At 45.7% G+C, this 27,849-nt stretch overlaps 10 protein-coding genes and 1 long non-coding RNA gene across 16 annotated transcripts; 6 read left to right on the forward strand and 5 right to left on the reverse strand.

The window, feature by feature from the left end:
- Nucleotides 1-368: 368 nt before the first annotated feature.
- On the forward strand, nucleotides 369-1,861 carry LOC108023105 (cyclin-dependent kinase 10). Its single transcript, XM_017092371.3, has 5 exons — nucleotides 369-569; nucleotides 631-703; nucleotides 761-1,138; nucleotides 1,196-1,642; nucleotides 1,710-1,861. The coding sequence occupies exons 1-5, from the start codon at nucleotides 441-443 to the stop codon at nucleotides 1,844-1,846; spliced, it is 1,164 nt and encodes a 387-aa protein (XP_016947860.1). The 5' UTR covers nucleotides 369-440; the 3' UTR covers nucleotides 1,847-1,861.
- Nucleotides 1,837-2,312, reverse strand: LOC108023106 (39S ribosomal protein L42, mitochondrial). The gene has a single exon (XM_017092372.3). It carries the CDS (start codon nucleotides 2,268-2,270, stop codon nucleotides 1,896-1,898), a length of 375 nt encoding a protein of 124 aa, XP_016947861.1. The 5' UTR covers nucleotides 2,271-2,312; the 3' UTR covers nucleotides 1,837-1,895.
- Nucleotides 2,313-2,688: 376 nt separating this feature from the next.
- Nucleotides 2,689-5,941, forward strand: LOC108022679 (GPI ethanolamine phosphate transferase 1). Its single transcript, XM_017091750.3, has 2 exons — nucleotides 2,689-3,548; nucleotides 3,607-5,941. The coding sequence occupies exons 1-2, from the start codon at nucleotides 2,765-2,767 to the stop codon at nucleotides 5,505-5,507; spliced, it is 2,685 nt and encodes an 894-aa protein (XP_016947239.1). The 5' UTR covers nucleotides 2,689-2,764; the 3' UTR covers nucleotides 5,508-5,941.
- On the reverse strand, nucleotides 5,538-16,771 carry LOC108022681 (SPARC-related modular calcium-binding protein 2). 4 transcript variants are annotated; one of them, XM_044091924.2, is made up of 11 exons: nucleotides 16,625-16,771; nucleotides 11,869-12,151; nucleotides 9,097-9,256; nucleotides 8,112-8,614; nucleotides 7,938-8,052; nucleotides 7,461-7,739; nucleotides 7,073-7,179; nucleotides 6,733-7,013; nucleotides 6,483-6,617; nucleotides 6,283-6,422; nucleotides 5,538-6,224 (listed from the first exon to the last, which is right to left on the reverse strand). In XM_044091924.2, the coding sequence occupies exons 2-11, from the start codon at nucleotides 11,941-11,943 to the stop codon at nucleotides 6,163-6,165; spliced, it is 1,857 nt and encodes a 618-aa protein (XP_043947859.1). In that variant the 5' UTR covers nucleotides 11,944-12,151; nucleotides 16,625-16,771; the 3' UTR covers nucleotides 5,538-6,162. The 4 variants fall into 4 exon arrangements, with proteins under 4 accessions (XP_043947859.1, XP_043947860.1, XP_050744109.1 ...); XM_044091925.2 differs by having other exon boundaries at nucleotides 16,671-16,767; XM_050888152.1 differs by lacking the exon at nucleotides 16,625-16,771 and having other exon boundaries at nucleotides 11,869-12,366.
- Nucleotides 10,785-14,786, forward strand: LOC127011064 (uncharacterized). The gene is made up of 3 exons (XR_007764110.1): nucleotides 10,785-11,252; nucleotides 11,338-11,914; nucleotides 13,929-14,786. It is a non-coding gene; the product is annotated as an uncharacterized LOC127011064 (long non-coding RNA).
- Nucleotides 14,952-15,401, forward strand: LOC108022680 (defensin). Its single transcript, XM_017091751.2, has one exon. It carries the CDS (start codon nucleotides 14,985-14,987, stop codon nucleotides 15,261-15,263), a length of 279 nt encoding a protein of 92 aa, XP_016947240.1. The 5' UTR covers nucleotides 14,952-14,984; the 3' UTR covers nucleotides 15,264-15,401.
- Nucleotides 16,772-17,326: 555 nt separating the features above from the next.
- LOC108022165 (protein seele) lies at nucleotides 17,327-18,673 on the forward strand. The gene is made up of 3 exons (XM_017091009.2): nucleotides 17,327-17,687; nucleotides 17,778-17,945; nucleotides 18,175-18,673. Exons 1-3 carry the CDS (start codon nucleotides 17,603-17,605, stop codon nucleotides 18,489-18,491), a joined length of 570 nt encoding a protein of 189 aa, XP_016946498.1. The 5' UTR covers nucleotides 17,327-17,602; the 3' UTR covers nucleotides 18,492-18,673.
- On the reverse strand, nucleotides 18,642-19,146 carry LOC108022166 (cytochrome c oxidase subunit 7C, mitochondrial). Its single transcript, XM_017091010.3, has 3 exons — nucleotides 18,958-19,146; nucleotides 18,771-18,898; nucleotides 18,642-18,714 (listed from the first exon to the last, which is right to left on the reverse strand). Exons 1-3 carry the CDS (start codon nucleotides 19,045-19,047, stop codon nucleotides 18,702-18,704), a joined length of 231 nt encoding a protein of 76 aa, XP_016946499.1. The 5' UTR covers nucleotides 19,048-19,146; the 3' UTR covers nucleotides 18,642-18,701.
- Nucleotides 19,147-19,593: 447 nt separating this feature from the next.
- On the reverse strand, nucleotides 19,594-20,192 carry LOC108022271 (cytochrome c oxidase subunit 7C, mitochondrial). 2 transcript variants are annotated; one of them, XM_017091130.3, is made up of 3 exons: nucleotides 20,021-20,192; nucleotides 19,767-19,913; nucleotides 19,594-19,702 (listed from the first exon to the last, which is right to left on the reverse strand). In XM_017091130.3, exons 1-2 carry the CDS (start codon nucleotides 20,102-20,104, stop codon nucleotides 19,797-19,799), a joined length of 201 nt encoding a protein of 66 aa, XP_016946619.1. In that variant the 5' UTR covers nucleotides 20,105-20,192; the 3' UTR covers nucleotides 19,594-19,702; nucleotides 19,767-19,796. The 2 variants fall into 2 exon arrangements, with proteins under 2 accessions (XP_016946619.1, XP_016946618.1); XM_017091129.3 differs by having other exon boundaries at nucleotides 19,762-19,913; nucleotides 20,021-20,191.
- A 1,136-nt stretch (nucleotides 20,193-21,328) lies between these two features.
- LOC108022923 (protein fem-1 homolog B) lies at nucleotides 21,329-26,348 on the forward strand. 2 transcript variants are annotated; one of them, XM_017092134.3, is made up of 7 exons: nucleotides 23,252-23,286; nucleotides 23,366-23,465; nucleotides 23,778-24,060; nucleotides 24,150-24,892; nucleotides 24,964-25,379; nucleotides 25,441-25,667; nucleotides 25,725-26,348. In XM_017092134.3, the coding sequence occupies exons 1-7, from the start codon at nucleotides 23,267-23,269 to the stop codon at nucleotides 25,886-25,888; spliced, it is 1,953 nt and encodes a 650-aa protein (XP_016947623.1). In that variant the 5' UTR covers nucleotides 23,252-23,266; the 3' UTR covers nucleotides 25,889-26,348. The 2 variants fall into 2 exon arrangements, with proteins under 2 accessions (XP_016947624.1, XP_016947623.1); XM_017092135.3 differs by lacking the exons at nucleotides 23,252-23,286; nucleotides 23,366-23,465 and adding an exon at nucleotides 21,329-21,708.
- LOC108022924 (uncharacterized) lies at nucleotides 26,341-27,401 on the reverse strand. Its single transcript, XM_017092136.3, has 3 exons — nucleotides 27,171-27,401; nucleotides 26,544-26,762; nucleotides 26,341-26,487 (listed from the first exon to the last, which is right to left on the reverse strand). Exons 1-3 carry the CDS (start codon nucleotides 27,304-27,306, stop codon nucleotides 26,393-26,395), a joined length of 450 nt encoding a protein of 149 aa, XP_016947625.1. The 5' UTR covers nucleotides 27,307-27,401; the 3' UTR covers nucleotides 26,341-26,392.
- Between the last annotated feature and the right edge of the window lie 448 nt (nucleotides 27,402-27,849).

The following is a 27,849-nucleotide window of genomic DNA, read 5'->3' on the forward strand; positions in this document are numbered from 1 at the left end:
CCACCGGCCATGGGCGAACCGCTCCAAGTTCAGGGTGATAATTAAACCGCCGTTGTTGTGGCTTTGCGCGCAGATTTTCACACATGCGTATGGCCGGCAATGACGAGTTTAATGCCTAAGACATGCATTTGAAATTTCTTTAAGCTGGTGCAATTTCACTTTCATAAGTCGTGCCGGCGTTTCTAACCCCTTTTGTTTTCGATTCGATTAGAGGCTATTACAAAACATGGGCATACATTTCAGGTAATTGTCGCTTGGCGATTTTCCCAGAACAGATTTCAAAAGTTATATAAATGCGCGCCAAGACCGATAACTTTGGAAGTTCTAGTGGGTTATCGAAAGCGGCTTGTGTTATCGGGCTAGAACATCCGTCTCTAATGCAATATTGTAAACATTTTCCACTTGTTTTGCTTTGTCAATAAATGCCGGTTTTCTGAATCATGTCCAGCTTAAAGTCGAATGAATTGGAGACCAATCCGGCTCCGGATCCCCAGGCGCCCATTACCCGTAAGGGCTTCCTCATGTCGCTGAACACCGGCACTCCAATGCCCATACCTGAGCAGAATCTGGTAAGTTGCCACAAATCTAGGTAATCCTCTCAAGAATTTGGTATACAAATGAATCTTCCAGTTTGGCCGCTGTCGTCCTGTCTCCGAGTTTGAGAAACTGAACCGCGTGGGCGAAGGCAGTTACGGAATTGTTTGTAAGGATGGTCCTATAGAATGGTTAAGCCGCTTTGTTAACCTTCAATCCTCTACAGATCGCGCACGTGACACCCGCAGCAATGAGATCGTGGCCCTGAAGAAGGTCCGCATGGATCAGGAGAAGGATGGCCTGCCCGTCAGTGGACTCCGCGAGATCATGATCCTGAAGCAATGTAATCATGAGAACATTGTCCGCCTGCGAGAGGTGGTGGTGGGCAAAAGCCTGGACAGCATCTTCCTGGTGATGGATTTCTGCGAACAGGACCTGGCGTCCGTGCTGGACAACATGGCGAAACCCTTCACCGAGTCCGAGGTTAAGTGCATTACGTTGCAGGTGCTGAATGCCTTGAAGTACCTCCATGCGCGGTACATGATCCACAGGGATCTGAAGGTTTCCAATCTGCTGATGACCGACAAGGGATGCATCAAAGTTGGTGAGTAAACGAATCGATTTAGTGCCTCTTATTGGCTAACCCAGTTCCATACCCCAGCTGACTTTGGCCTGGCTCGCATGTTCAGCCATCCCCCGAAACCCATGACCCCGCAGATGGTTACTCTGTGGTACAGGGCGCCGGAACTGCTCCTGGGCTGCCGGACGCACACCACGGCGGTGGACATGTGGGCATTTGGCTGCATTCTGGGAGAACTGCTGCTTGGAAAGCCTCTGCTCCCGGGCAATTCGGAGATTGCCCAGCTGGACATGATTATAGATCTTTTGGGAGCCCCCTCGGAGTCCATTTGGCCTGGCTTTGCCGATCTTCCTGCCGTGCAGAACTTTACCCTGAGCCAGCAGCCATACAATAATCTTAAAACGAAGTTCCACATGATAGGCCAATCGGGCAGGAATCTCCTCAACATTTTGTTCATCTACAACCCAAATACCAGAGCCACCGCCGAGGAGTGTCTAAGCAGCAAGTACTTCCTGGATCCGCCAGTGGGTGAGTTGGGAATTATATAGCTTTTTACATGATTATCCCTACCAATGCAACTATTTTGCCATTTTAGCCTGTGATCCCCGCATGATGCCCACCTTCCCGCAGCACCGGAACAACACGGCACCTCCTCCGCCTGCCCAACCGCCCGCAGACATTCCAATCTCTGATCTGCTCAATGTATTCATCAAGCGCCAACGTATGGATTAAACAAGAACGAATTTATTTGAACATTATGCAATGCACTGGGTGGGGAAAGCTACAGGTACGGCCGGTCCATCGGCGTCTTCTTGGCCTTCCTGTCGCGGGCGCGTGGAAACCAGCGGTGCTTGGTCGTGTGCGTCAGCTGCATCAGCTCCTGGCGCGCCACCTCGGGATGCTTGCCCTTAAAGGCCTGCATCGCCGTCTTCAGCGCCGACTCCTTGACCACCGAGGAGGTCTGAATTTCGGCGATCTTAGGCAGCGGCTGGGTGTTCTCGTAGGGATGGGGCGTGTCCGGGTGCCAGGCCACAATGGTGCGGCCGCTCCTGGTCACGGCCACGGCCTCCACCAGGCTCTTGCCACCGACGGCGTTGCGCTGCACGGCGCTCGAGGAAAATAAACGAAAACCTCCGTATAAACGTGCCGCTGACATTTTTTACAGCTAGAGATGGCACGCACGCACCGATAACCGAACAGCTGGATGTTTATCGGAGCAATAGTGCTGCGCTGTTGGCATTATTTGGTCTGGAAATAGCTATAAAGTGGATTGATGTAAAATTGTGTTCTTTACATTATTAACAAACTATAAACTGCATGAAAATTAATTAACTAAAATTCAATTCAATATTAAAAAAAAAAAACTGTTTTTTAATAAATCCTATTCTATAATATTTGAAAGCGAAAAAGGTACCTTAACAGCAACAATTTATCAATTGAATAAAGTGATGCTTGCCTAGATTTTACCCACCAAATAGCTATCTTACATGTAAATATACATTTTACATTCAGTTCTACTAATTCCACGGTTCGAGCATCACTGACCGCTTTCCAGTCAGGTTTGGGTACTCGATACCGGACGCGCTTACTCATTCACTCCCTCTGACAGCTGATTGGCTTTTGAAAACAAAAACAGATATTCGGGCCGAGATGTGGATTGCGTACGCCCTGGTGGTTCACGTACTGCTCCTGGGCTCCATATTCGTGATCTACTTCCGCTCGCCGGTGATCACGGGCCTCACCCCACAGAAGTATCCTCTGTCCTTCGGATTGGAGGCGCCGGCGAACCGCTTGGTGCTGATCGTGACCGATGGATTCCGCGCCGCCTCCTTCTTCGAGGAGAACTGCCGCTATGTACCGCACCTGCGTGAGATCTTCCTGCGCGAGGGCCTGGTGGGCGTGTCGCGCACCCGCGTGCCCACTGAAACCAGACCGGGACACATAACCCTAATCGCCGGGCTCTACGAGGATCCGTCGGCCGTGCTGCGTGGCTGGAAGAAGAACCCCATAGACTTCGACACGGTCTTCAACCGGAGCTTACAGACCTACGCCTGGGGCGCCGAGGATGTAATCAGTGTGTTTTCCCACCTGTCCAGCAGCGGGAAAATGCACTCTCGCTTCTACGACCACGAACTGGACTTCTCGCCGGGCTACGATGCCTACGAGCAGGACGAGTGGGTGTTTAAGCGGGTCAGGTTCCTGCTCCAGCGAAAGGGCGAGTCCCTGCAGAACACCAGGAACGTAGTCTTCTTCCTGCACCTTCTGGGACTGGACACCGCCGGTCATGTCCACAAGCCGGGAGCTCCGAAGTTCCGCCAGACTGTGGACAAGACGGAAAAAGGAGTTTACGATATCTACCAGGAGTTCGAGCGGGTGTTTCCCGACAAGCGAACTGCTTACTTGATGACCGCTGATCATGGAATGACTGACTCGGGTATGTAGATATGTTATAACACAATTTTCTACTTCTTTTTTAACGAATGTTCGAATAGGTGCCCACGGCGCTGGTTCCGCCCATGAGACTGACACTCCTTTTATCCTCTGGGGCGCTGGAGTTTCGCGCTTGGCTCCCAATCCTGGAGGTAAAACATTTATGCCCAACCGTGAAGGTCCCGCCATGCCAATGCACGAGCTGGAGCAAGCGCAGCTCACACCCTTGATGTCCGCCTTGGTGGGACTGCCACCGCCCATGAACAACTTTGGAACGTTGCCCGTGGGCTACATGAATGTCAGCAAAGAGTACGAGGCCATGTCTGCCCATTTGAACGCTCTGCAGCTTTTGGAACAGTATGCCGCTCTCCAAAAGCAGCACATGAAAGGATTTTTCGCAGGGGTCCTTTCCGAATTTGAAGTTCTCCCATCGGATGCGGTCGAGAGATACAAAGATGGAATCCTAAGGCTTCATAAGAACAGAGAGTACTCGCATTCTATAGCGAAGAGCCAAATCATCATGTCGCAAGCTCTTGAGGGAATCGACTATTATCATGGATACTACCGTAGAGCACTTTTGCTGAGCACCACTTCCACTTTCCTGGGGTGGATATTCTACCTGTACCGTCTGCTGTCTAGGAACAGGGCTAGCAAAGTGGAGCTAATGCTCGAGAGGAGCACAAAACTGGTGAGACTAAGCCTGGGAAGTTATGTGGTCTTGCTAGTGATCTGTCTGCTTAGCCAACGAACACCGCTGGATATATCCTTTTACCTGCTGCTTCCGAACTTCGTCTGGCTGAAGGCGTTGCAACCTTGGAACCAGAACTTTTCTTCCTCGCCTGCATCGGCTTATAGTGCACCAGCCCTGCAGACCACAGTGTGGCAGCTAATGTTGATCATTGCTTGCGCGGAGCTAATGGTCTTCACCTTCTTCGAGCGCCGCCTGATCTCGCTAGGTTTCCTTGCCTTTGCCTGCCACAATGGATGGAGTAGCTTTCAACCCAAATCCAGGGAGTTCTTCTCCTGGTTGGCATTGGTCCTGATCCTGGCCTGTTTCCCCCTGCTGCCCTTATCAGTGGGCTATCAAAATGGATATCTACTTGCAGTGGGAGTTATTACAATCCTTATAAATTCACTTTGGAACGCGAAAGCGAGATTAAGCCACAAAAATCACAACAAGTACTGCAATGTCCTGATCCTGCTGCAAACCCTTGTGTGTGCTTATCTTCACTCAATCGGATGGAAGACTCCTATTCCTATTAAGCTGTGCAGTTGGATGTTTCTGGTATACGCTTTCACGTCCATTGCGATGAGCAAAGAACCAAGACTGGAGCAACGCCTGGCTCAGATTGGCTTTAATCTGGGATCCCTGTACGCAACACTATGTACCTCCTACGAAGCTGTGTTTGTCCAGATGCTGGCCCTGGAGTTGGGTCTCTCGCTGAGGGCGCAGAATGCCCAGGCTGAGAGGTCAGTGCTTCGTCTGGCCTTCACCCTGCTGCTATACACTTTCTTCTCGCTTTTCGGATCCGGCAACATAGCCTCCATCAGCTCGTTTGACCCCAATATCGCCCGTTGCTACCTCAGCCACTTTGCACCCTTTGTGATCATGGGTCTGGTGCTATTGAAGCTTCTCGTGCCGGTCATTCTGATCATGTCGGTGGTCTATGCCCAGAGTGAGTTTGTGCGCCAGCACGAGGAGCAGATCTTCATTTGCCTGCTGCTCATCTGTGATGTGATGGGCCTGAACTTCCTGTTCCTGGTGCGCAACCAGGGCTCCTGGCTGGACATCGGCACGTCCATATCGCACTTTGTCATCATGGAGGTGACCACGCTGGTGATAGTCCTGCTGTTCTATGCCGCCAAGCAGCTGCTGCGCGTCATCTCGTGGGAGGAAGTCGACATCAAGAAGCTGCCACTGCGCCTAATACACTGGGATGTGATTAGCGCCAAGCACCACTAGCCTTAAAACCGATATGACCAAACTTGTAGCTAAGCTTAAACATTTATGTCCGATAATATTTACAACACTAATTAAGAATTAGTAACATACACATGTAAATTATAGAATCTAATGCTAGGAATGTGTCTGCGTGTAGGTGAGCGTTAGGGTGAATCGATTTTATGGACGACAAATTCTGGGCTTAGATATTACAGCTTTCTTAAGACCAAAGATCACTAATAATTTATGGACAAACAATTTAACAAGAAAAACTTAACTGATCTTGTAAAGACATATAATTTTATCAGATATTCCAGTATTGTTGCATTTTTAAATTTATGCGTGTACCTATTCGATTAAGTCTCTTGTACCATTTTTTGTAATTAAAATGAAACAAAAATCTTAAAAATGCAAATCTTATAATATAAAAAATTGTTAAAAATCATAAAGTAAAATTTACTGTATTTATATTTTAATGAGGATCTTCAAAAACTCCAATTAGAAATTATATTTCTTTAAAAAAAAACACTACATTTTTAGAGTTAATCCAAAAAATCGACCCACCCTATTGTGGATGTGTAGGATGTGTTTTCGTGTGGTTTTGTGTGTGTCATGGCACGACGACATCTAATGAGTAGTAGTAGCAGCAGCACGGATTGGGAATCGCTGTCCCCAATCAATCTTTCAGATATCGCTCCACCGGATTAACCCCCTGGAATTTTGGACTGGCCGTTTCATCTGGAATTGGACATGAATTAGTATGGACCCTGGGTTTTTGGCAGTAAGGATAACCCACTTGACTGTGCCGGCTTTGGCGTGGTGGCACTCTCCCGCGGGGTCGCCTGCAGACAGTTGAGCCACTCAGCCAGCGAGATCTTCTTGTCCCCATTGACATCGCAGTAGCGCGGCATCTTCTTGCCGCATCTGCGCAAGTTGCTGTTGGATGGGATAGTATTTAGGGATAGGGATATATGTGGATAGGGAATGGGGACTCACCTGGCACTGGTGACCAGATCGCGGAAGTTCTTCCACTCCCGGCGATCCCACGACTTGTTTTTGTTCTTATCCAGATACACAAAACTCAGCGTGGCAATCCGCTCGTCATCCGTCTTCCACATGGTGGAATTGCTTCTGCAAAGGTCCATAATTAAAATGTATTGTAATTATCATGTATCATATTATTAACTAAAAAATAATGCTTTTATTTTCCTTAACATGTGATCTTATTGCAAGGAAATAAACCTACCCGGTGGTACTGCTGGGCAGGAGCGAGGTGTTCAGGTAGGCCTTCAGCTCCTTGAGGAACTGCGTCTTCCGCGGCTCGGTGCATCCCTTCATGGGTCGCACCACCACGTTCTCGTCGCACTGAGGCCGCTTGTTCTTCACCGATGTGCCCGGAATGCTCTTGCCCGTGTCCTCGTTGACGCACCAGCAGTAGGAGGTGGACGTGGAGGAGTAGCACTGGATGCGCTGATAGCGACCATCCGGCAGGCACTGCGGCACAAACAGCACGTTCTTTCCGCCGTGCTGTGGAAAAATTATAAAATTAGAAAGTAATTCCTCTAATAGAATGCATTATAACTTACGCCCTGCTCCTCCAGCGTCACCGACTGATCCATCCAGCAGTTGGAGTCATTCTCCAAGTCCTGGCTAGCCGCCTCTGGCTTCGAGTTGAGCACTGTAAAGATTTGCGCTTTAACAAACATTTTATTCTGCCCTTTGGAATGATATAGTATGGGGGTCAACTGTATCTTATATCATGCTAAGGAAATGCTGAAATGCATTTTAATTAGCTATTTATAAGTCTAATTGATGAGTTATTGATCGAAAATAATAAGATCATTATATTTTTCAAAGTGAAAAATATGAATATTTTTAGTGCCGAAATGATCTCGAATTTTTTAATAATGTTAGGATAGGGTTCGAAAATTCTAGAGATCATTATTGAAATAATTTGCACACAAATCTACGTACTATATAATGATGGGATGCGGGTTCGAGAGCTGGGCAGATCGGCTCCCTGAGAGTCGTCCTCTTCGCCTCCGTAGCCCGTGCCGCTGTCCTCGTAGTTGTCCTCGTGCTCCTCACTGCCACTCACATCCTCGGAGTACGTGTGCGGACTGCCTCCACTGGCGATGGTGTTGGTATGACCTCGGTGGTGGCCATTGACGTTCGTGTTGTGGATATTATAGTGGGTGGAGTGGGGTGGGGCTGTGGCTGCACTGCTCGCCAGAAGATTTATGACAGCACTACCTGGATTTAGATGGCACACAAGTGGGATGAGATACTTCAAATGGATCATGATTTCCCGCTTAGTGTTTAGTATAGATATAGTTAGAATTCTAAACTAACATTGGCTTTTAAACGTAATGAATAAGCGTTCTAAAACGTCATTTAATTCCTTACAAAAGGTGATCCTGGCATTTAAAAGGTGATAGTAGTTTTACTCACGGTTATGGAACTCCTTGGTAAAACATATGCTCCACTCCAACCAATTCAGATTCGAGTCCTTGATAACATCACAGTATTTGCCGAAGGTGCGTCCACATCGACGAGGTTTTACATTCTAGTAAAAAATGAAAGGGATTAAATGGTCATCTAGATCAAACAAATCAAATTACCCACCCGCCTGAGGACCTTCTTCAGCTCCCTGACCTCCTGGCGGTCGAGCAACTTGTTGCCATTCGTGTCCAGCTTGGAGAACTTCCACTCCAGGATGTGGGAGTCCGACAGAGAAGGCTGGCGGAAGAAGCTCTGAGCCTCGTTCCGGAACATGCGCATCAGGTTTGCATTGAACAGCAAGCGATCCGTTTTGCTGCAGGCTCGGTGCGCCGTAGATCCTGCCTCCGAACTTCCCTTGGAGGCAGAGGTGTCCGGAGTATAGCTGATCTGGTGCGAGGCCAGGCGGCGGCGACCACGTCGATTGGCCCTGCAGCGGAGCTTCCCCTTCCGCCGGGTCTGCTTGGTGGCATCCTCGATGGGCCTACCCTGGCTGTCGCTGCACCAGCACCCATTGTTCCCGTAGCACTGCATCGCCGCAAAGTTGCCGTCCTTCCTGCACCGGGGCACAAAGTAGTCCGGATCCCGTTCCTGCTGGCGACGAGCGAACTTCACCGCCTCCAAACAGGCTAGGAAGGTGTAATGTTTAAGGATTAGATGTGTGTTAAGCATAAATTAAAGGGTAATTTTGATGGTAAATTTTAAAACACTATGTATTACGATTGAATAAAAAGCAGAAAATATACATAAGCATAAGGGAATGATCAGAACTCTAGTGGTTGAGATGAGATAAATATATTATTTGCCTTTTTTATTAGGCATTAGATCATAAAAAGTAAAGATCAAAGTTTTTTGCTTTTAGAAATCAGAATAGTCTAGGGTAGATTTTGTTTTTTCGAGACGATTGAAGTCCCGCAAACTGAGAATACTTAATGACTATTTTGGGAATTTTAGACTAAATCAATCTTGAATTATTTTTGAGTTCGAAAGAATTATGGATCTATAAACATTGAGTTTTCTCGCATGAATACCATGAAAAGTCTTACATATATATAGCTCTACACCTTTTGGCTTAAATGGCTAAGGAAAAAGATTATCTAGTAGTACTCACCATTGCAGGAGCCGCTGTACTTGAGGCTCACCTGGTGACCGCCGCACTGCGCCCGCAGCAGGTGACACCTGGTGGGATAGGTCTGGCCATCGGTGCCGCAGACGGAACCCTCGTTATCATCGCACTCGCCCTGCTTGGCGGCGCAGGCGGGGAGCCTCATCTGCAGGTGGAGATCGGAAGGAGGAGGGGGTGTCAGTGCAGGTCCCTCGGCTGTATAGAGGCTCCAGAGAGGGCGGGGTACTGCTCGTACCGCTCCCCCTTTGGCAAACACGCGTAAAATGATTTACTGCATTTATGGCCAGGTCTGCGAGTCGCCAAGCGTCTGGGCTTTGCCGCTGACTGGAATACGAATGTTGGCAACGTCTGGCAGAGGCGGCGCATTTGGGGGGCCCAAAAAGGGGGCTGGGGGGTGGGTTGCCCAATGCCCCCCCCCACCGCTAACCGGCTAATGTGAAAATCAAAGTTGTCAGGCCCATAACTCGAACGCCCCGAAATCCGCACCAAAATTATGGCTCTCGACCAACTGGCTGCTGAGTGCGCAAATTCTTGTTTAGCCCAGAAAAACGTACACACGCGTGTATGTAAATCGCAGATATCTGTATCTGCAGGTCTGTACCTAAGTATATATAGATGGGAGGCACTTTGGGATACGGTATTGCAGCGCCTTTTGTCGCCAATTTGCTGCGGCCAGCCCACAGATACTTACTTGTCGTGTCACTCGGACATTAATTAGTTTTCGCTGTTATTGAAAAGTGAAATGCTTTAAGCCATCTAAAGTCCCATAACTGAAACATGTTTCGGATAAGATACGAGCATACTAGTTGAGCTGCTCAGGCCAATCTTTTTACCTTTTTCGGTTAATTTTGCATGTGCACTTGCTTTTAAGATCCAGCTGGGAAAAAATATATTTTGGAAAGCATGGTTAAGCCTATTAAGATACTACAGAAGCAAAGAGAAAGCTGAGTATCAGTTAAAAAAGAAGAAGGGATTATGGCTATCGGAGTTCCATAATCCCGCTTAGTAACTCAACACAAATCAACATGAGCCCCCCGCCCCAATGATACTAAACACTAGAAGCTCGACAAGAAGTGTTATACAATTATGAGAAGCACAAACAACACCTGTCCCAGTGTTATCTTGTTGCCCCAACATATATACAAATAATGTAGAATGCCTGCAAACAATTCGAATTCTTTGTGGGATCAGCGGAGCACGCGCTGGAAACCGGAGTGCGCAGGTGATTTTCGACTCCCGACTGGGCGCAGACAGATATCGGACAGAGTAATAAATACAGCGCGATATTGCTGCAATCGGCAGATCGGTTGGCTGTACCTGGAATTGGGTGTGGGGCCCATCTGGTTATGGTGCGGAACATGAATAACTCATTAGCCAATTAGCAGATTCGGGTGCTGAGGAGGCTAGCACCTACACATGCATTTTCAGCTTAGAACCCTGTAAATATTGTTATAAAAACCCCTTCGTAAAATGGGTTTGGAAAACCTCGGCTTTAGAGAAGGCTGATTTTTGAGAAGTGGGGAGTGAGGCATAAATGACTCCTTACCCAATCAACAGATTCGGGATCCCGAAAAGCTCTAAATCTTATAATTTTCATATAACCCCCTTGAAATGTAGGTTGGCATACCCCTGCCTTGGGGAATGTCTGATTGGAAATGCAAATGACAGTTTCGCCTGTCATTATCTAAGTTTTAAATAGGGCGTTATCCCGAAAACGTGCCTGGGTTGAAAATCCCCCATGGGGCCCTGTTTCCACCGCCACAAATTATGGACGGAGACAGCTCAAGGATTGCTACCAAGATAACGACAAAATTATTGACTGACAGTTCTCACGCCGCTCGCCGGACGAGGAGGCGAAGAGCAGGCTGCGAGGGGCGGAGGAGAATCACAAGAACAAGCTCCACACTCCAAATACTTCTTCACACTTTGTCATCATCAGCCGGCTTAGTGGCATTGGCAAAAGTGACTTAAAAAGGTGGAATTGAAACAAGAAGGGCTGGTGGCTTCTTAGGACGAAGCTGGGATACTCTCGAAGAAGCATGTGCCACTCCAAGGACCGTCTTCTCATGCTCTGAAAAAGGCCAGAAAACCGACCTAAGGCTGTTATTTTTGCCTCAAGTTATGATAGCCCTCTTCATAGGGTATGGAGAATGGCTTTTGACTTGTGACCATTTTGTGTTCTCCTTTTTGCGGCTCCTCTCATCAGTCTTCTCCTTTTTTCCGCAGGAACAAGAAACACGTTCGTCCGGCGGTCAGATGAAACAAAAACAAAAATCAAGGTGTGCGACTGAAGACAGGAGAGGGGAGGGGAGAAGATCGGAGGAGGAGCAGGCGAGGAGAACGGAGCCGGCAGACTCTCCTCTCGGAGTTTGGCAGACAGCGCGGCGGCGCGCAAGCCGGAGGAGGAGAACGGCCGCAGCTTCTTCTTTGTCTGACTTTTGGTACCTTTGATACCTGGAATATTCAAGTGTTTTCTTGGGATTTACGAAGTGATCATTGCACACATGCATGTATGCCTATAAGAAAGTCTTGGCGGAAAGTTTGGCAGGCTCTGGGATGGGGGATGGAAAGTTGAGCTTGAGAGCGTTAGGACTTCCTTTCTTCAGCACCTACCTATCCTATCCTATAATGGTTGCTGAACTTAAGATCCCCTCTTATCATCGCAGATCTTTTGTTGCCATCATCATTATCCCGGATGATCTTATGATAAATCCAAATATTTCCATCTTTTGATTGATTTTTGGGCTGAAAACTTACCAACTGATCGTCCGCCTTCCCAGTCGCGTTGCAAACCGCCAGCCAGGTGAGAAACAAAATACATCTAATCCACATTTCACTTTGCAGTTGGAACTCTTCAAGAAACTGTTCTTGTGGTCACGGGTTTTTAAGTACGCTTGTGTCTTAGATCCAGTGCGCTTCTCTCATTATAGGCAACGTTTTTCGCTTAGTTCACCATCTTTTCGCAAAGTCGCAATTAGATTTTCCTCCTAGAACTTTACTTAGCCGCTCTCCGATTTATTTATTTACCGATTTCCGTGGGCTATTTATAGGGCGAGAGGTGTGTGCGTGTGCATTAAGGTGTTGTAGATCTGCTGTTTATATAATGGCGCTTTATGTGTGCGATTTTCGGTTCGTTTCGATTGGAAAAGCGCCCGAAAACGATCAAGCAAGGCGAGGACCGAGCAGCGAAGAGCGAGTAACACTGAGCAGAGGCAACCGTTCGCAGCCGAGGTCCCACACAAGACTGGCCATTTGCCTTGGAGTGGAGTGGCCCAAAACCCGCGAGAGAGGCCTCGGAGAGGCAGTGGTAGTGGGCGAGGAATCGGACTCACGCCGAGAGCTCGGCGGCGAGAGCGGGATCCCGTCGCCGCCAGAGTGTCTGGCGTGTCGCTTCCAATATCTTATCTTTGCCACTCCGAATCGTGGAGACTGGACGACCGATACAGTGGAGCCTCCCCTAGTTGCACACTTCACTGCAGAGCTAACTTAAGTCAGGGAATTTCTGATGATGGGATGATGATTCCTAGCCAGATATATGGTAGTGCTACCAGAAGAATTAAAATTTAAAAACAAAAATTATTCAAAAAGCTCTGTTAGGACTGTTAAAATGAGGTTCCCTGCTTTTAACCGCGAATTCTTTAGATCTTTCTCTCAACTAAAGGATTGAATGCAAACACTTTAAAATATGTTATAAGGAGAACCACTTCAAAATTATTTCCCCTACATATATATATCTATATATATAATATAAAATGTAAAATTTAGTTTTAAAAAATGTTATAAGCCTATATTAAAAATAGATTTCCAAAGTGTCTAAAAATTAGTGCATTACTAAGGCTACGACTCGTGCTAACAATTAAATGTAGTGATTAGAAAAAGATCAATAGGTAGAACTGTCTTACTTAGAGACGCTCCACTGTAGCAGCATAAAAACGATCACATTCACACACCGGCAGACAGAGAGAGCACTTGTGTGTGCGTGTGAAATTTATCTTCCTTTGTGCATCTCAAGAGGTTGCCTCACCAACAAAAGCAACAAAAAACATCTAAAACAAAGCGGCCAACAGTTGCACCAGCTGCTCAGCCAGCGGGGGAGGGGCAGGGGCGTCGGAGGCGGGGGTCAGGGGAAAACGTGAGCCGTCGAGGGCCCCGCTCCTGTGATTTATAGAGCCGCTGGCTAAGGAGTCCGGCTGGTGAGGATTTCGGTGAGCAGGCGGAGGGGGGCCGTCGAGTTGCCGGTCTCCGTCTCCGCTTCGGTGTGAAACCTGCCAGACAGTCTGACGGCGGCGATAACTGCCCCCTTCCATCCCCCAATTTAAAACCCCAGCCCCTCGGACACCCGCCCCTGTCGCCCCTTTGTTTTCGGCTGTGCCACACTCCGTTTTGTGGTCTTCTTCGAAGATCGCACATGCACTGGGAAAAATACCTAACGATATTGGTTTTAAGATAATCAGAAGAATTGATCAACTTTTGAGATCCATTTTAATAATTTATCGTGATGTCATTTTATGGCAATCAAGGCGGTGTAGCCTTATCGATATAAACACCCAGATCTCGGGATCTATGAGAGCTAGAAATATGAAAATTGGGATGTGCACTCTGCCAATAGCTACCTATATTCCAATTATATATGGGACACATACTTCTTTAAAAATCGTTATAAATACTGCATTTTCTACAATTGTTCTAAGCTTACGTGGGTAAAAATCTCTCAAAATTAGTAAAACACATCCTCTTCATAAACATCTTGTTATACAAACTAAATGTAACTCTAATAAAATCTAAAAAATGTCTCCCATCTTTTCTCCCCCTGTAAGGACGGGTGAACGAAGAAGACTCTAGACGGTCTATAAGGGGCGGGGTTAAAACTCAAGTGGAGTGGACTGGCAGACAGTATGACGCCAAAATGCAAGACAAGACAACCTGGTCGATAACAAAGGTAAACAGGCAACGGCCAACGGCCAGCCAAGGAGCAGGGCCACTGAAAAAGCCTCGGTCGTGGGATCCGATCGGGATTGTCGGCTCAGCCCAACTGGGTTCAGAACCAGATGCAGATACAGATATAGATACACGTACGCGCAGATACGGATTCAGATACGAGCACACCCGCCCCTGCCGCTGAGTGCCCAACTAATCATTGTGTGATTCCTGTTTGTTTATTTGCCCGGCTTTATGAAGAGACTTTTCGGTAGAAATTATTTATTGTCGCCTGTGTTTATGTATCTGCGTAGCCGAGTATCTGAGTATCTCAGTGCAACTGTGTATCTGTGTGCGCAGCCCTTCTTCAAGTGGGACACAATCAAACAGTTAGCTTGAAATCGAGGCGATTACGGGTTCCCCTAGATCAGCGAATTTTAAATATTCGAATTTAATTTATCTTCTTGTGGTTTCATGGGCTTTCATATCCTGTGAACAAAAGGATATCCTAAAGTTTAATTTAATCTATCTGCTTTTGATTATTATGGATTAATTATGGATTCAAAAGCTTTTTCCTTTTGTCGAATCTGCGGCTGTAGCTCTCTGTCATAAAGATGTCATTCGCTGTACAACTTCCTAAAATTTAAGGGCCGTAAAGAACTTGACTTAGTGCAATAATTCGCTTCGCACATTATATATTCCTGTTATCTATGAAAAATTGTCAATATTCTCAAGGCAAAGCAAATAAAACCGCACTACACAAGGGTTTCTCCCATTGTCAGTGATCTGAAATGGCTAAAAACCCCCGAGACGTGTGTTCCTGCATGGCAAAAGAGACAATGGAAAAGAAATTCACCGATGGGGATCCCTGGGCCAATCGATCTGGCTGCCGGATCGCTATATAAGCCCAGTGAAACCACGGTCTGCCACAACAGTACCTCCACTGCTAAGACATCATGAAGTTCCTCGTATTCTTGGCTATCGCCCTGGCTTTGGTGGCTTGCTTGGCCCAGGCTCAGCCCGTTCCTGAGGAGGATCAGCCAGCAGCTACAAATCCTCTGGTGGATGAGGATGTCCACCAGGAGGTGGTGGAGCACAGTCGCCAGAAGCGGGCCACCTGCGATCTTCTGTCCAAGTGGAACTGGAACCACACCGCCTGTGCCGCCCACTGCATTGCCAAGAAGTACAAGGGAGGCTACTGCAACGACAAGGCCGTCTGTGTGTGCCGTAAGTGAGTTGGATTGGATCCTTTAGTCTGGGCGAAATGCGAACATCCTTTATATTTTCAAGATCAGAGAATCAAACTAAAAAAACCATTTAAAACATCAGATATATGCGATCTATTTAATCAATAAAAATACAAATTTAAAGTATTTAAGAGTTTAAATGAATCCTATTAAGAAATGCGATTATAAGAGAAGACATGGGTCTAGTCGAGTGTCTAAACTATCAGATACCCGTTACCCAGCTTGAGGAAGCAAAGTGGAAATGGAGCAAAGAAACTTCGTAAAGCGCCACCTACCGGCTTCAAATCAGAATCTTACGATAAAAGGTGAGAGTTTTGAACAACATTTAGTCAAAATAACTTTTAGGATCCTAACATAATGATCAAAATTGGTATTTTGCCTCTTCTGTAATTGGTGGTTTTTAGACTTGCATGATAGTGATAAAATAGTTAGGCATAAAACAAGGAAACGAAAGATAATCTTGATCTTAAACTTTAGATTTGCAATGTCAAATAACGACTACATTTGTCAGTGTCTAGTTATACACTAAACTGCATTCGCATATATTGTTTCCGCATAATTTTCAAATAAACAATGACATTTGTGCAACTCTTACAACAAATGGGCTTATTATCATAAACCGGTAGTGGTTAACTTTGCTATAAAAGACAATCGAGAGTTAAACCAGGCGAACATTTCTGGATTAGATATCACACTATGAAGATCGCGATTATCCTGGCTCTAGCTTTAGCTGCAATTGGCGCACTGCAGGCTCAATCCATTCCGCAGAATCCTCTGCAGCAGGATCTTCAGAGAAATCTCATCCAGGATGGGGAGACCCACGCTCGCCAGAAGCGGGCCGACTGTAATATCACCAACTGTAGTGGCATCTGTTCAAAAAGGGGCCTAAAAGGTTACTGTTCACAGAGCCATTGCCGATGCGCATGATTTTCATTTCGAAAGTTTCTTATATAATAAGCAGATGACTATGTCAACCAGTTAATCTATTATTAATAAAGAAGCCTCACTGAAATCTCAAAAAAATGTACACAAAATTGACCCAAGACCGCGAAAAACAAATATGTATCTTCAGTAAGAATAATGAATGAACGCTTATCGCCACTTTCCGCTTAGCAGGGTCAAAAAGATGAACCCAAGCAAAAAAAGGTATAGCCACAATTTCCGCTGCATTTCCGTTTTTCTACGGTTCTGCTGTATAAATAATGCAAAGTGCGACTACAATTCGTTCTTATCAATTAACCGAACGAACAGTCGTCTAGAAATGATCGACATTGCAAACAAACTGGGGAAGAAGACAGAGAAACACGCGCAGAGAGCGAGATACACGACACTTAATTAACGCCAATTACAATGGTTAATAAGAGTATGTAGAAATTATCGCTGAACGCGACCGACTTGAGGGCTTCCTTTAACTTCCGAACGTTTTGGCGGCTATTCGCGCGGTTCTATTGCCTTCGCCTCCACATGGCAAGTGCAGCCACTCGCGAGAGATTCCCCATTCGGACTGACTCTTCAGTTATCGGCTCGCTATATAGTCTCGCGATGCCAGGCGTTCTCGATCAAAAGCTAGGGGAAAACACGAGATGCATATAGAGCAGCTCTCCCGAAATTCGTATAGTTGCACATTCTCCTTGCTGTGATGCGAGAAGAAGTGAGATTTAAATTTGGCGCGCAGTTTAACTATCGATATTTTTAGAATTTTTAAATTATCAATAATATCCATATATTATATTATATTATATATTATTATAATTTATGTGATAATTATGTGATAATGTTTCGTAAATTTTACAATTTAAGAATATTAATATTAAACATTTTATTAAATAAAATCTTTCCCTGAATCTTTCCCTGCACTTTAAGTTTAATTACAATATCATAGAGATTATATTAGCTAAGGATAAATATAAAAATATAAAATAATAAAAACCCAAGTTTCTAAAAAAAATAGTTTCAATGAATTTTAATAACCTAAACTAAAATTCGCGTAAGATGGTAACCCTAAAAATATTTCAGAACCGAAAGTAGCGATTGATAAGACCTATCGATACTAACTTTTATTAGCTATAAGGTTTCTTAGCAATATTTACTAATTTTTGACAACTGACCTCAACACCCGCCCCCCGCCGACTCTTCTTGGGTATAAATTAAAAAGAATTTCACACTTATCGCCGAAGAGCATTAAGGAACACGTCGCTCTTAAGTCGGCGCAAATATACAGCACACTACATTATCAACGCCGCACATTCAAACCGAACGCGCTTGTGCTGACGTGGTGGCTTCAGTTAGTTCTCGCAATTATAACATTTAAACCCTCAATTGAAATTATGCTGACGAAGGCGCTAATCCTGTTCGGCCTGCTGGCCCTGGCCCAAGGATACAGCTTCACCTCCCGCGAGGTCAAGTGTCACGGTGAGCAAATATCACTTGTGAAGCAGCAACAGGCGGCTGAGCACTTGCTGACCCTGGGACCCCTTACAATTGGAATTCTATAAATTGCAGTGTGCAAGGCCGTGGTGACGGAACTGGAGGAGGCCATTGCCAAGGAGGACTCCCATAAGATGGCCGATGTCAGTGGCTTCCGCCTGGATGCCCAGGGAAACTCCATTAGCAAGAAGGTCCGCCTCATCAAATCAGAGATGTTCCTCACGGAACTCATGGAGGGCATATGTAAGTGTATTATCTATAATTTCAACATTACAAAAGGTTTAAAATCTACCTCAGTACCTTGAAACGGGCCATCAGTTTATCAAATATTTTTAACATAGATTATAGATTATAGAACCCTCGAAATATTTTTATTGTACCTACTCGATGTTCACGATTTACTAGGATTTAGTATTCTTTAATCAAAATTATTTCAAGCCCTGTTCCTAATGACATTTCCCCTTTGCTCTAGGTGAAAAAATGGACGATTACCTGAAGGCAACCTACAAGAGCAATGGTAAATTCACCCTACTGAAGATGATCGTCAACGGCCAGATGAATCCCGACTCCTCGCTGGTGGACTTTGTGCAGGACGGCGATCTCAACAAGAGCCTGGGACACTTCTGTAACGAGGTGCTGGAGGACAACGACGAGATCTTCTTGAAGGCCTTCCAGGCCGAGGAACTCGGCAACGATCTCGACATCAAGATCTGCTCGGAGCAGGCTAGTTACTGCGACGACGCGCCCGTCCAGGAGGAGTACGACTTTGATGGCAAGGAGGAGCTGTAGCTTGTCCCAGTGATAGCCTAGTCAATTAACGAATTTCCTTGATCGCCGACAGTGCTGATCTTTGTACTGATCTTTCGAACGAAATTTATCTTTAGCTAAAGTAACAGAAAACCACCAAGCCAATTGTTATCAAGTAGATACGACAATAAATTCCAAGTGCAATGTCTTTAATATTTTATTAACGAGCGAGTGTCTTATATCATTTTTGGGTTAATCCTCCTTGCTGTAAAACAAACGTGTTGGACGAGATATTTTTCGGATCGCTCGGCTGCTACTTACGGCTCATCGGTGACATTGCGCAGCATCTGGTGGCGAATCACGAGGAACGGAGCTCCAAATCCCAAGATTCCCGCAATCAGATAACACACTGAAAAGCGCATCGGGCTGTCCAGCCCAAATGGTAAATTCTGTTGGAGATTTCAGAAGCTGTAACATTGCCAAACCCAAATTGAACTAGGTAAGATACCGCTCCGGGGCAACCTCCTCCATATCCGTGTCCATGGCGCTTCAGTTGCGCGCAAAACTTGCTCAAGGGCTTACGAAGTGAGGACCACATAACTGAATTTTAAGCAGTTTTTGGGACTGAAATATTATGTTATTTGATAGCTGACAAATGCGAAGTGACTCCCTAAATTCCGACGACCTTGTGACGGTTCTGAATCATCGCCTACTATTGCGATTCTCTTTTTGGGTATGTTGAACATTTACAAGACTACTTTGCTACACAAGCCAACATTAGAGAATTACAATACTATTCATTGTTAATCTATCCGGGTGAACACCCATTTTTAAAACAATAAGAACACGATTGCGAAAGTAGTTTCTTCATCCCATTGTTAAAAGATTGGAGACTGTACCCAAATCTTATTACATCGAAATATATATGATAATGCATGAAAGCATTTCAATGGGTTGCCTCTGACCTGATATAACCATCTTTAAAGCGAAAGTAGTGTCTACATCACATTGCTAAAATATTGGAGACTCTACCCTAATCTTACTACATCGAAATATATATAATAGTGCATAAAAGCATTTCGAAGGGTTGCCTCTGACCTGATTTAACCATCTTTTAAGCTCTTTAAATGAAAACATCCATCGCTCGGTTCTACGGTTACGGGGTAACTTTATTTCGGTTCCACTTTTGACTTAAATTTAAGCTGTAACACACTGAAATGGCCTCCCGGCCGCTTTACCAGATAACGCTACATCTGAAACATAAGTAAATGTATGATTATAGGGAGATATATTCAACAGCGACCAAACTAACCTTACATTTGTTGTTGCTGTCGCCTGGGGAGCACCTTACTTCTTGAGCAGCTGGTGCCTGACGATCAGGAAGGGCGATCCGAAGCCCAAAACACAGCCGATGGTGAACAGGGCGGTGATCCTGTACTTGTTCGTCAGTCCGAAGGGCAGGTTCTGCAAAAAATATAGTTTTCCCCGTGTAATGATTGATTTTCCACCGGATCCTATGTGGTCACGGAAATTATGTAACGCGCGGAAAGCGCCTGTTTTCCGGTGCTCACCTCGCCGGGAACTCCGCCGTGTCCGCTGAGGCGAACCATGGACTGGGAGAAGTTGCGTGCAATCACACTGCTGCGGCCCAACATTTTGCAACTCGGTTTATTTTAATAAAAATTGCAGAAAAATGTCGCAGTTGGTTCGCGAATTGGAGATGACAGAGGGTCGATAGCTTCTTTCGATAACTTTTCGTTAACAGCGAACGGGGTGCTGTTAACATTGCCTATTAATATTTAAATACTGCCAGAAGATGTATTTCTTCTCATGTACTACGAATATAGTTTTCAAATTTGTCATAAATATTTTATAACCGTATGATATTTCAACAGTCTTCCAAAATTTTTTTTTTACTAAATATATATATCATATTATGCCTGGTACAAGCACTTTGCCGAGGGTCCCCGAGTGTGCACCATGTCGTGCGGCGGGAAAGATGCAGGTCGCCATTTACACCCAAATCAAACAAATTTATATTTTTAATAGTGTAGCTTCTAGTTAAACCTAAAAAAATAAATAAAAACTGAGAGCTTCACAATTTGGTTTAAAATTAAAATAAAAACTTTTTTTAAATTACTTAAAACTGTTTAAAAAGTGGCTTCAACTACAAGAGAAATACTTAATATTATTATTATTATTACAAGATATTTAAGAGAATATGGTTAATTCGAATCAAAAAACCCATTTTCATTATTTTTCACACTATACTGCTAAATTTAGAACAAAAATATTAATAGCACATCAAGGTAAAACATTTAAACTATGTCTTTAGAAATTTTTATTGAAAACAAAAATGAGACTTTACATTTTTTAAGTTATAAAAAAAATGAAAAATAATCGTTAAAAAAACACTTGACGTCAGTACCTTCAGAATTAAGTACAGAAATAGTGTGAAAAAAAGGTCAGTGTTCACCGACTTAAAGAAAGGTACTTTTCAGGACGACGAAATTTGGACTCTAGAAGACCGTCTTGCACCGCCCCAACTCAACACAACATTCTTTAAATGTTTAACATGAATAAAAAGACGTAAAAACAAATATAAAAATAAAATGTAAGTTTGACAGGTGCAACGCTTTGCAAAATAAGGGAAGTCTTCCTTGTCTAAATTGACTTAAATTTATCTGAAAAAGGCTAACTTTTGGGAGTCCCACACGGCGCTCCTTTCCAGGATCGGTTCCCCTTTTCACCACAGTTTTCCAACGATTCCAAACAGCGCTGTTACAATGCATCGAAATCTAACATCACCTTGCTACCTCTAGCACTTACGTTTGCTTACGCGTGCCTACGTTTCCTTACGTTCCTTACGCTTGCCTACGTCAAAAACCGAAGAACGATCGATGTTTTCCGTTTTCCCCAATTTTCACCTCTAAAAGAAATTTCTCCGCTCCCAGGTGATCGCGACCGTGCATTTCTCCCCCACTCGGCCAGAATGGAGATCGACCCGGAGGAAGCGCCCCTCGATGAGCAGCACACCTACCTGTACGACCCGATCGGCTTCGGGTACATCAACTTGGCCCACGGAATGCTGGTGGAGATCTCCGAGGAGCTGCGGGCCAAGTTCCCCCAGGAGCCGCGCCTGCAGTTCTCCCAGCTGAACAACCTTCACCTGTCGGCCCGCAGCGGCGAGATTCTGCGGTTCGTCGAGATCCTGAACTCCTTCGGCAGCCGGGCGCTGCAGGCCCACCTGGTCAATACAGTGAGTACACGCTGGACGGAACGCCCCTTTTTGCGTAATTGCCTGAATTCACTACTGCGTCATTCATGAACATCGCCGCCGCACGTATACGTATTATTCGGTTATATGTAAAAGCAAATTCTGCCGCCGAATAGAGCGGGTATACGCTCCATTGCTGGTTTTTTGCCTCGGTATTTACTTGGTTTGTCATTGTTTATGGGAGAGAACGAGCGACGGAGAGGGAACATAGTGTTCCTCCCACCGTACAGGGAACGCCAGCTAGAAGGGAATAACAATACTTGTATTTCAAAAGAAATTTAGAATGCTTAAAGAACGATTCGTCAACCAGGGAACCTCATCAAATTCTTTGTTTGGCCAAGGAGAACAGAATCGAATTCTTGGAATCATGTCCTGATTATTTTAAATTAAATAATTTTAAATATATTTTGGTAGTACTTTTATATTATTTTCTTAGTGATAGTGTAGCACTAGAACCTGTAGTTGCTATACCTACAACTTTAATGCCTGCCAAAAAGACAAGCAAAATCGCAGGCAATTAATGGCCGAGCAATTGCGATGAAAATCCTATTTAAGGCGCCAAAAGTCACTCTCACAATCAGTTGTATATCAAACGGATGACACCCGGTCCATCTTTGACCAATTACTCAGGGGTGGCGTGGCTATCTGGACACGGAATTGGCCTGCTGCCAGACCCCGGGTGCTTTGCAGTTTCCTGAAATCCCAAACGTGCGTTTTATTCATTTGTTTATTAACAAAATGATTTGCTGCTGCGTCGTATCTAATCGAGTTGTATGGAAAAACATAGGTCCCATAAAATGTGCTACTCCATTGCATTGTATTTATAGATGGAGTATACTTAGGAACGATTAGCAACCAAAAAAATGTTCGTATTTTGTTGACCTCTTGCTCTAATGTTTTAGTAGTTCCACCGTTTATATGGAATAATTCCTAGGAAATAAGATCAGCTTCTTATCGCTTTTGGTATATAGATAAAAGATTGATTTCAGGTATGACTCAGCTGCTGATGCTGATGCTAAGTATTGTTAGAATGAATATAACTTCTTAGCACCAACTATGTTCAGATGCTTAGAGATCCTTCCTAGCTTAAATTCTTCTGAGGAAAGGGCTACACTTTCCTTTTCTACATATAGATTGTATTTCCTTGATGATTCAATGATGTCTCAAAGTACCACTATTTGTTTTCTGTGTATGAATGTGGTTGACTTTGCTTCCACACCCCCTCTTGTTCGTCACGTTCTCTCTCTGAGTGGGCATGCCTCGCAGGAATGCAGGCGAACAGCTGCGGGCGGTAAACAAACCCTCGAGGACCTCTCTCCGCGAACAGCTGTTTGGTCCTGCGCAGGATCTATCGCTCCCTCTCGATGCGTTTCGGTTCCTTTCGGTTCGATTCGATTCAACCCCCAAAATAGCTGGCAGCGTATGCAAACTTAGGGTTGAGAAAGGAATCGTGAGCCTGGCGAAGTTTTATCGAGTTTTCGCTCGGGGCTCGGACCTCCACTATCCAGGCAGCTGCCAGTTAAAATTCAGATTCCAGGCCATGCACGCGGAGCTGTATCGGTAATACCCAGATAGTTTTATCTCCAAATCCAGCTAGAAAAGGCTCTAAGTCAACCGATTTTCCCCCACCTAATTGCAGCACTCGCAAGCGCTGGTATGAGTCCGCCTGGCCAGGAGCCGGATTCTGGCGAGGAGCTAGCGACACGCTGCCCGTGACCAACTACATCACGTATCCGGCGGTGAGTGTCCCTGGCCAGCAGTTTCTTGACCCAGATCCAGATTCAGACGCTTCTCTGGCTATTTCCGTGGCACAACGCAGTTGGGCCCAGTCCATGGACTTTGGCCTGGATGCTGTTTTGGCCGATTTTCGCCCATGTAAAGCAAAAGCACAAAGAACAAAGAAAGCATCCACAGATCTTATACCTTAAATTTATCACTTGCGACGCACTATTTTCGTCCAACCTTGACTGTGAAACGGCTGCGCACGCACATCATAAGTGTTATGCGGCCCCCCGTGTCTAACGTTCTATTTTCTGTACTCTATCCCCCAGAATTTCGATCAGCCAGATGGACAATCGCTGACCCCGTTAACCATGGCCGCGATGTCGGGCAATGTGAAATTCGTCAAGACCCTGCTGTCGCACTACGATGTGGACTTGGAGCGGGAGTGCAATGTCATCTTTGACGGAATGGTGGTCTACGGCGCCACTGCCCTGTGGGTGGCAGCCGGAATGGGGCATTTGCCGATTGTCAAGATGCTCGTCCAAGCGGGAGCGGCCATCAATCACAATACCAAGGCGCAGTCGTCGCCGTTGAGAGCTGCCTGCTATGAGGGTGAGAATCTATTGACGGTATTAGGAATTACTTCCCAAATACCAACCTTAAATATTGAATTATGTTATTAATAAGAACCACCCCCACAGGTCGCTTGGACATCGTCGAATTCCTTATTCATAACGGAGCTGACGTAAATGCCACGAACTTGTTTAACAACAACACGCTTATGATTGCCGCCTACAAGGGACACCACTTGGTGGTGAACACCCTGCTTCAGAATGGCTCGCGAGCCAATGATCAGGCCCTGTGCGGAGCCACCGCCTTGCACTATGCGGCGGAGAGCGGACACCTCGATGTGGTGGTTGCCCTACTGGACCATGGGGCCACTCTCAAGAAGAATGAGCTGGGAATCACACCCGCCCTGCAGGCAGCTGAGCGTCTCCACGAGGATGTTCTCGAGGCATTCATCCAGAGGCCAGGACTGATGAGCTTGGAGGAGCAGATCACAGCACTGGAGCTTCTGGGAGCCACCTATGCGAATGACAAAACCAAGTACGATGTGAACAAGGCGTACAGCTATCTGCTGCGAGCCATGCAGCTGCGATATAGCAATCCACGCGGTGTCATCCGCAAGAAAGTTCAGCCCACGGTGCCCGCCTACGACAATTGGTTCGAGACTGAAAACCTGCCCGAACTGTATGCCATTAAACTTAATCACCACTCCATCCACATGGAGTCGCTGGCCATAAGAGAGCGCATACTGGGTCGCAACAATCCGGAGTTGCCTCAGGCCATCATCTATCGCGGAGCTGTGATGGCGGACCAAGGCAGATTCTACCAGTGCCAGGTGCTCTGGAACTACGCCATAGACCTGCGAATGCGCAATAATGTGAGTATCACCTTGATATACTATGTACAATGTGTAGAATTTATGATCATTCTTTGTTTAATCTTTGCCAGGTTTCGGTGGATCGCGATCTCTTACGTTTTGCCCAGCTGTTCGCTCAGATTTTGCGGGTGGAGAACCACAACCTTACGTTGGATCACGTTCTGCCCGTTTTGGCCAAGTGCCAGCAGGAAATAGAGAACAACAAGTTTAAAATCAAGGAAGCCAAGCCGAACACTTGCCCTCGCCTGTGGCAGGATCAGAACAATCAGAACTGCATTACGGCGCTGTATCTGATTAAGATCGTTACGCATTTGGCGAGGCGCAAAAATGACCAGCATATTGATGAGGAGCACATCCAGCAGCTGTTCCTTGTGGTGCGCAAGTTCATACAGAACGACACTCGTCTGCAGGACGGACAGACGTTGCTGCACATCGCAGTCAACGGAGTGATGCCGGTGGATGAGTTCTACACGAATGAAATGTGCCGGTAGGGCTTAGATTGATTGATGTTAGAGATTCCAAGACTAAGAACCTATTGTTCCTCACAGATTCCCCTGCTATGCAACTGCCTTGGTCCTGGTCCACTGCGGTGCCTCAGTGGTAGCCGTAGATGCGGCCAGGAACACCCCCCTGCACATCCTAGTGACCAAGGTGAACACCGCCCAGGATCGCCAGGCGGAGATGGCGCGCATCCTGCAACTGTTCGTGGAGGCAGGAGCCCACTTGGACGCAGTTAATGCGGCGGGACAGACAGCGGCCGCGGCCTGCAAACATCGTAAGTTATTATTAATAAGGTTCCACTTGACCCTATTGAAACGCTTTCACTTTGCAGCTCTTCTGGCCAATCGGCTGCACGCCCATCAGAATGCCCACACCAGCCTCAAGTGCCTGGCTGCCCGCACCATCGCCACGAATCGGTTGAACTTCAAGGGTCTGATACCCACGCAACTGGAGGCCTTCATACAAATGCACAGCGTGTACAAGGTGCTGCCGTAGCTTGCCAAAGGCAGGAGCCGCCAATGAAGTAATTAGAACTGTGAATACACTGGGCCACGTGGGAACACATTTATGTATCCAATATGTGCAAGCTTGGGTGTCTGTATGTGCGAGATATATATCGAATTTAGTGACTTAATTTAGCCAAAAGAATGCAAAGGAAAATATGTTATTTTTTTACACATTTTATTTGATATTTTTCACCCTTAATTTATTTACAATTACAATCTGTAACAACCGCACACGTGGGACTGACTGTTTGTTTGTAGTCATTAATCATAATCATAACTATTAATCATACCTATGTAAAATCATTTTGTACATTTTTTATGTAAAACTACTATTATTCGCAGTGCCAGAGGGCGCAGGCCACCTAAGTTGAATCAATCGAATTGATTATGTTTTTAGGTGCAAGTGAAATAAAAACCAAACAAAATAATTGAATCACAGTTGACCAAGACGAAGTTTGCGTATATGTACAGCTTTATAGTCCGGATATGTGGGCTAGATGTCAGCATCGCTGATCTTGTGGTTGTTGTGGCGCACCTGGGGATACACCTGTGGCTGGCGCATCACCTCCTCGTAGGAAGGTGGCGGGGCTTTAGATTAAGATTATTAATAACTACTCAGGAAAAAGATGAATATGTAAACTCACCATTGATCACATAATCCTCGTCGTGCATATAAGCAGGGTTTATCACCGCATCCGTGGGATAGGTCCTCTCGATGGTCCGCTCCTCCAGGGTGGAGCGTTGCGAGCGATGCGAGTACCGCTGCAGGTTCTCCGTGTTCCGGTGAAAGTTGTTCATGTAGTGATCTTCGCGCTCCACATCATCCTGCTGCAGCTGGATCACATGGACTGAGGGACGTCGTTCTGATAAGATAACAATAATTTGGGTTATTAATTCGATTCTAATTTTGGCTATGTGATAAGAACGTTATGAAGTGCTCTTTTGATTACCATCTAATGGATGTCAGGGGACTACTCATTTTCAAAGGGTCTTGATGTTTGAATATTTATGTATATATATTATATTTGAGTTATTTAATTGATTCCAATTTTAGCTAGCTGATAAGAACATTATGAAACACTATTTTGGTTATCATGCAATGGATGCCAGGGAACACACTTTCAAAGTGTCGTGATGATACTAATTTTAGCTTGCTGTCAAAAATTTTATGAAGTATTATCTTGGCTTTTAACTTTAAAGAATGTCAGGGGAATATTTTGTTTTAAATAATTGTGATGGGAAACATTTAAGTGCGAAATAAGGCACCCCACCCGGATCGGCGATGGCATCGGTGTAGTTTTCGCCAAAGCGAAAGGGAGCGGCCAAGGACTTCTTGCACTTGAGGAACAACACGATCAGTATCCAACCCAGGATGAGAACCAGATAGACGAATCCCAGCATGCTCATGTGAAGGCCGTTGGTCAGACCCGAAGGGTCTGTGTGGCTGGAACTTTTTCCTAGAACTGGCTCCTAGCGCTCCACAGGGGTAGCCAAAAATCGATAAATGCTGTCACGTTGGCGGCGTCGAGTGGTCATTGTTGTCGCCCGACGGCTTCCACGGAATTAGAACAACTGACCCAACTGGCCAGCCAGCCTGAAGCTCGGAACGCCAACGGCGCTGCCGAGGGACCGTCGCCATATCAGCGGTTGGCCACAACAGAAACGCAATGGAAACAAGTGGGAGGTGTCCAGATGGGAGGCTAGAGGGGATGGGGTTCCAGTGCTTGTCAACTTTGATTTCGGGATAAGCATTAAAAACTCCCCATATGTATGACGATAAATAAACCTCTGATTGATAAGGGCCCAGTAGAGCAGCTCGCATGGTTACGCACTCTCCCCCGGGAGCATGGGATGCACCAGCTATGAGCTCATTTGGTTAGAAAATTAACTAATTCGGTTGACGGCCCTCTGCCGTCGCATATGTTCGTGCCAAACGCGACGTCATGGTTG

This window comes from Drosophila biarmipes, chromosome 2R, assembly GCF_025231255.1.
Source record: "Drosophila biarmipes strain raj3 chromosome 2R, RU_DBia_V1.1, whole genome shotgun sequence".
NCBI classification, from domain to species: Eukaryota; Metazoa; Arthropoda; class Insecta; order Diptera; family Drosophilidae; genus Drosophila; species Drosophila biarmipes.

Coding starts and splice junctions, on each gene's coding strand:
- LOC108022165 (XM_017091009.2), top strand. CDS start 17,603: ATGCTGACGAAGGCGCTAATCCTGTTCGGCCTGCTGGCCCTGGCCCAA. Junction 17,688..17,777: donor CCGCGAGGTCAAGTGTCACG/GTGAGCAAATAT, acceptor TATAAATTGCAG/TGTGCAAGGCCGTGGTGACG. Junction 17,946..18,174: donor GGAACTCATGGAGGGCATAT/GTAAGTGTATTA, acceptor CCTTTGCTCTAG/GTGAAAAAATGGACGATTAC.
- LOC108022923 (XM_017092135.3), top strand. CDS start 21,442: ATGGAGATCGACCCGGAGGAAGCGCCCCTCGATGAGCAGCACACCTAC. Junction 21,709..23,777: donor AGGCCCACCTGGTCAATACA/GTGAGTACACGC, acceptor TCTATCCCCCAG/AATTTCGATCAGCCAGATGG. Junction 24,893..24,963: donor ACCTGCGAATGCGCAATAAT/GTGAGTATCACC, acceptor AATCTTTGCCAG/GTTTCGGTGGATCGCGATCT.
- LOC108022166 (XM_017091010.3), bottom strand. CDS start 19,047: ATGTGGTCCTCACTTCGTAAGCCCTTGAGCAAGTTTTGCGCGCAACTG. Junction 18,899..18,957: donor GAGGAGGTTGCCCCGGAGCG/GTATCTTACCTA, acceptor AATCTCCAACAG/AATTTACCATTTGGGCTGGA.
- LOC108023105 (XM_017092371.3), top strand. CDS start 441: ATGTCCAGCTTAAAGTCGAATGAATTGGAGACCAATCCGGCTCCGGAT. Junction 570..630: donor CCATACCTGAGCAGAATCTG/GTAAGTTGCCAC, acceptor TGAATCTTCCAG/TTTGGCCGCTGTCGTCCTGT. Junction 1,139..1,195: donor CAAGGGATGCATCAAAGTTG/GTGAGTAAACGA, acceptor TCCATACCCCAG/CTGACTTTGGCCTGGCTCGC.
- LOC108022680 (XM_017091751.2), top strand. CDS start 14,985: ATGAAGTTCCTCGTATTCTTGGCTATCGCCCTGGCTTTGGTGGCTTGC.
- LOC108023106 (XM_017092372.3), bottom strand. CDS start 2,270: ATGTCAGCGGCACGTTTATACGGAGGTTTTCGTTTATTTTCCTCGAGC.
- LOC108022924 (XM_017092136.3), bottom strand. CDS start 27,306: ATGAGCATGCTGGGATTCGTCTATCTGGTTCTCATCCTGGGTTGGATA. Junction 26,763..27,170: donor CGATGCCATCGCCGATCCGG/GTGGGGTGCCTT, acceptor TTATCTTATCAG/AACGACGTCCCTCAGTCCAT. Junction 26,488..26,543: donor CGAGGATTATGTGATCAATG/GTGAGTTTACAT, acceptor CTTAATCTAAAG/CCCCGCCACCTTCCTACGAG.
- LOC108022679 (XM_017091750.3), top strand. CDS start 2,765: ATGTGGATTGCGTACGCCCTGGTGGTTCACGTACTGCTCCTGGGCTCC. Junction 3,549..3,606: donor TCATGGAATGACTGACTCGG/GTATGTAGATAT, acceptor ATGTTCGAATAG/GTGCCCACGGCGCTGGTTCC.
- LOC108022681 (XM_044091924.2), bottom strand. CDS start 11,943: ATGTGGATTAGATGTATTTTGTTTCTCACCTGGCTGGCGGTTTGCAAC. Junction 7,180..7,460: donor CCGCATCCCATCATTATATA/GTACGTAGATTT, acceptor TGTTTGTTAAAG/CGCAAATCTTTACAGTGCTC. Junction 6,423..6,482: donor GATCTGGTCACCAGTGCCAG/GTGAGTCCCCAT, acceptor CCCATCCAACAG/CAACTTGCGCAGATGCGGCA.
- LOC108022271 (XM_017091130.3), bottom strand. CDS start 20,104: ATGTTGGGCCGCAGCAGTGTGATTGCACGCAACTTCTCCCAGTCCATG. Junction 19,914..20,020: donor ACGGCGGAGTTCCCGGCGAG/GTGAGCACCGGA, acceptor TATTTTTTGCAG/AACCTGCCCTTCGGACTGAC.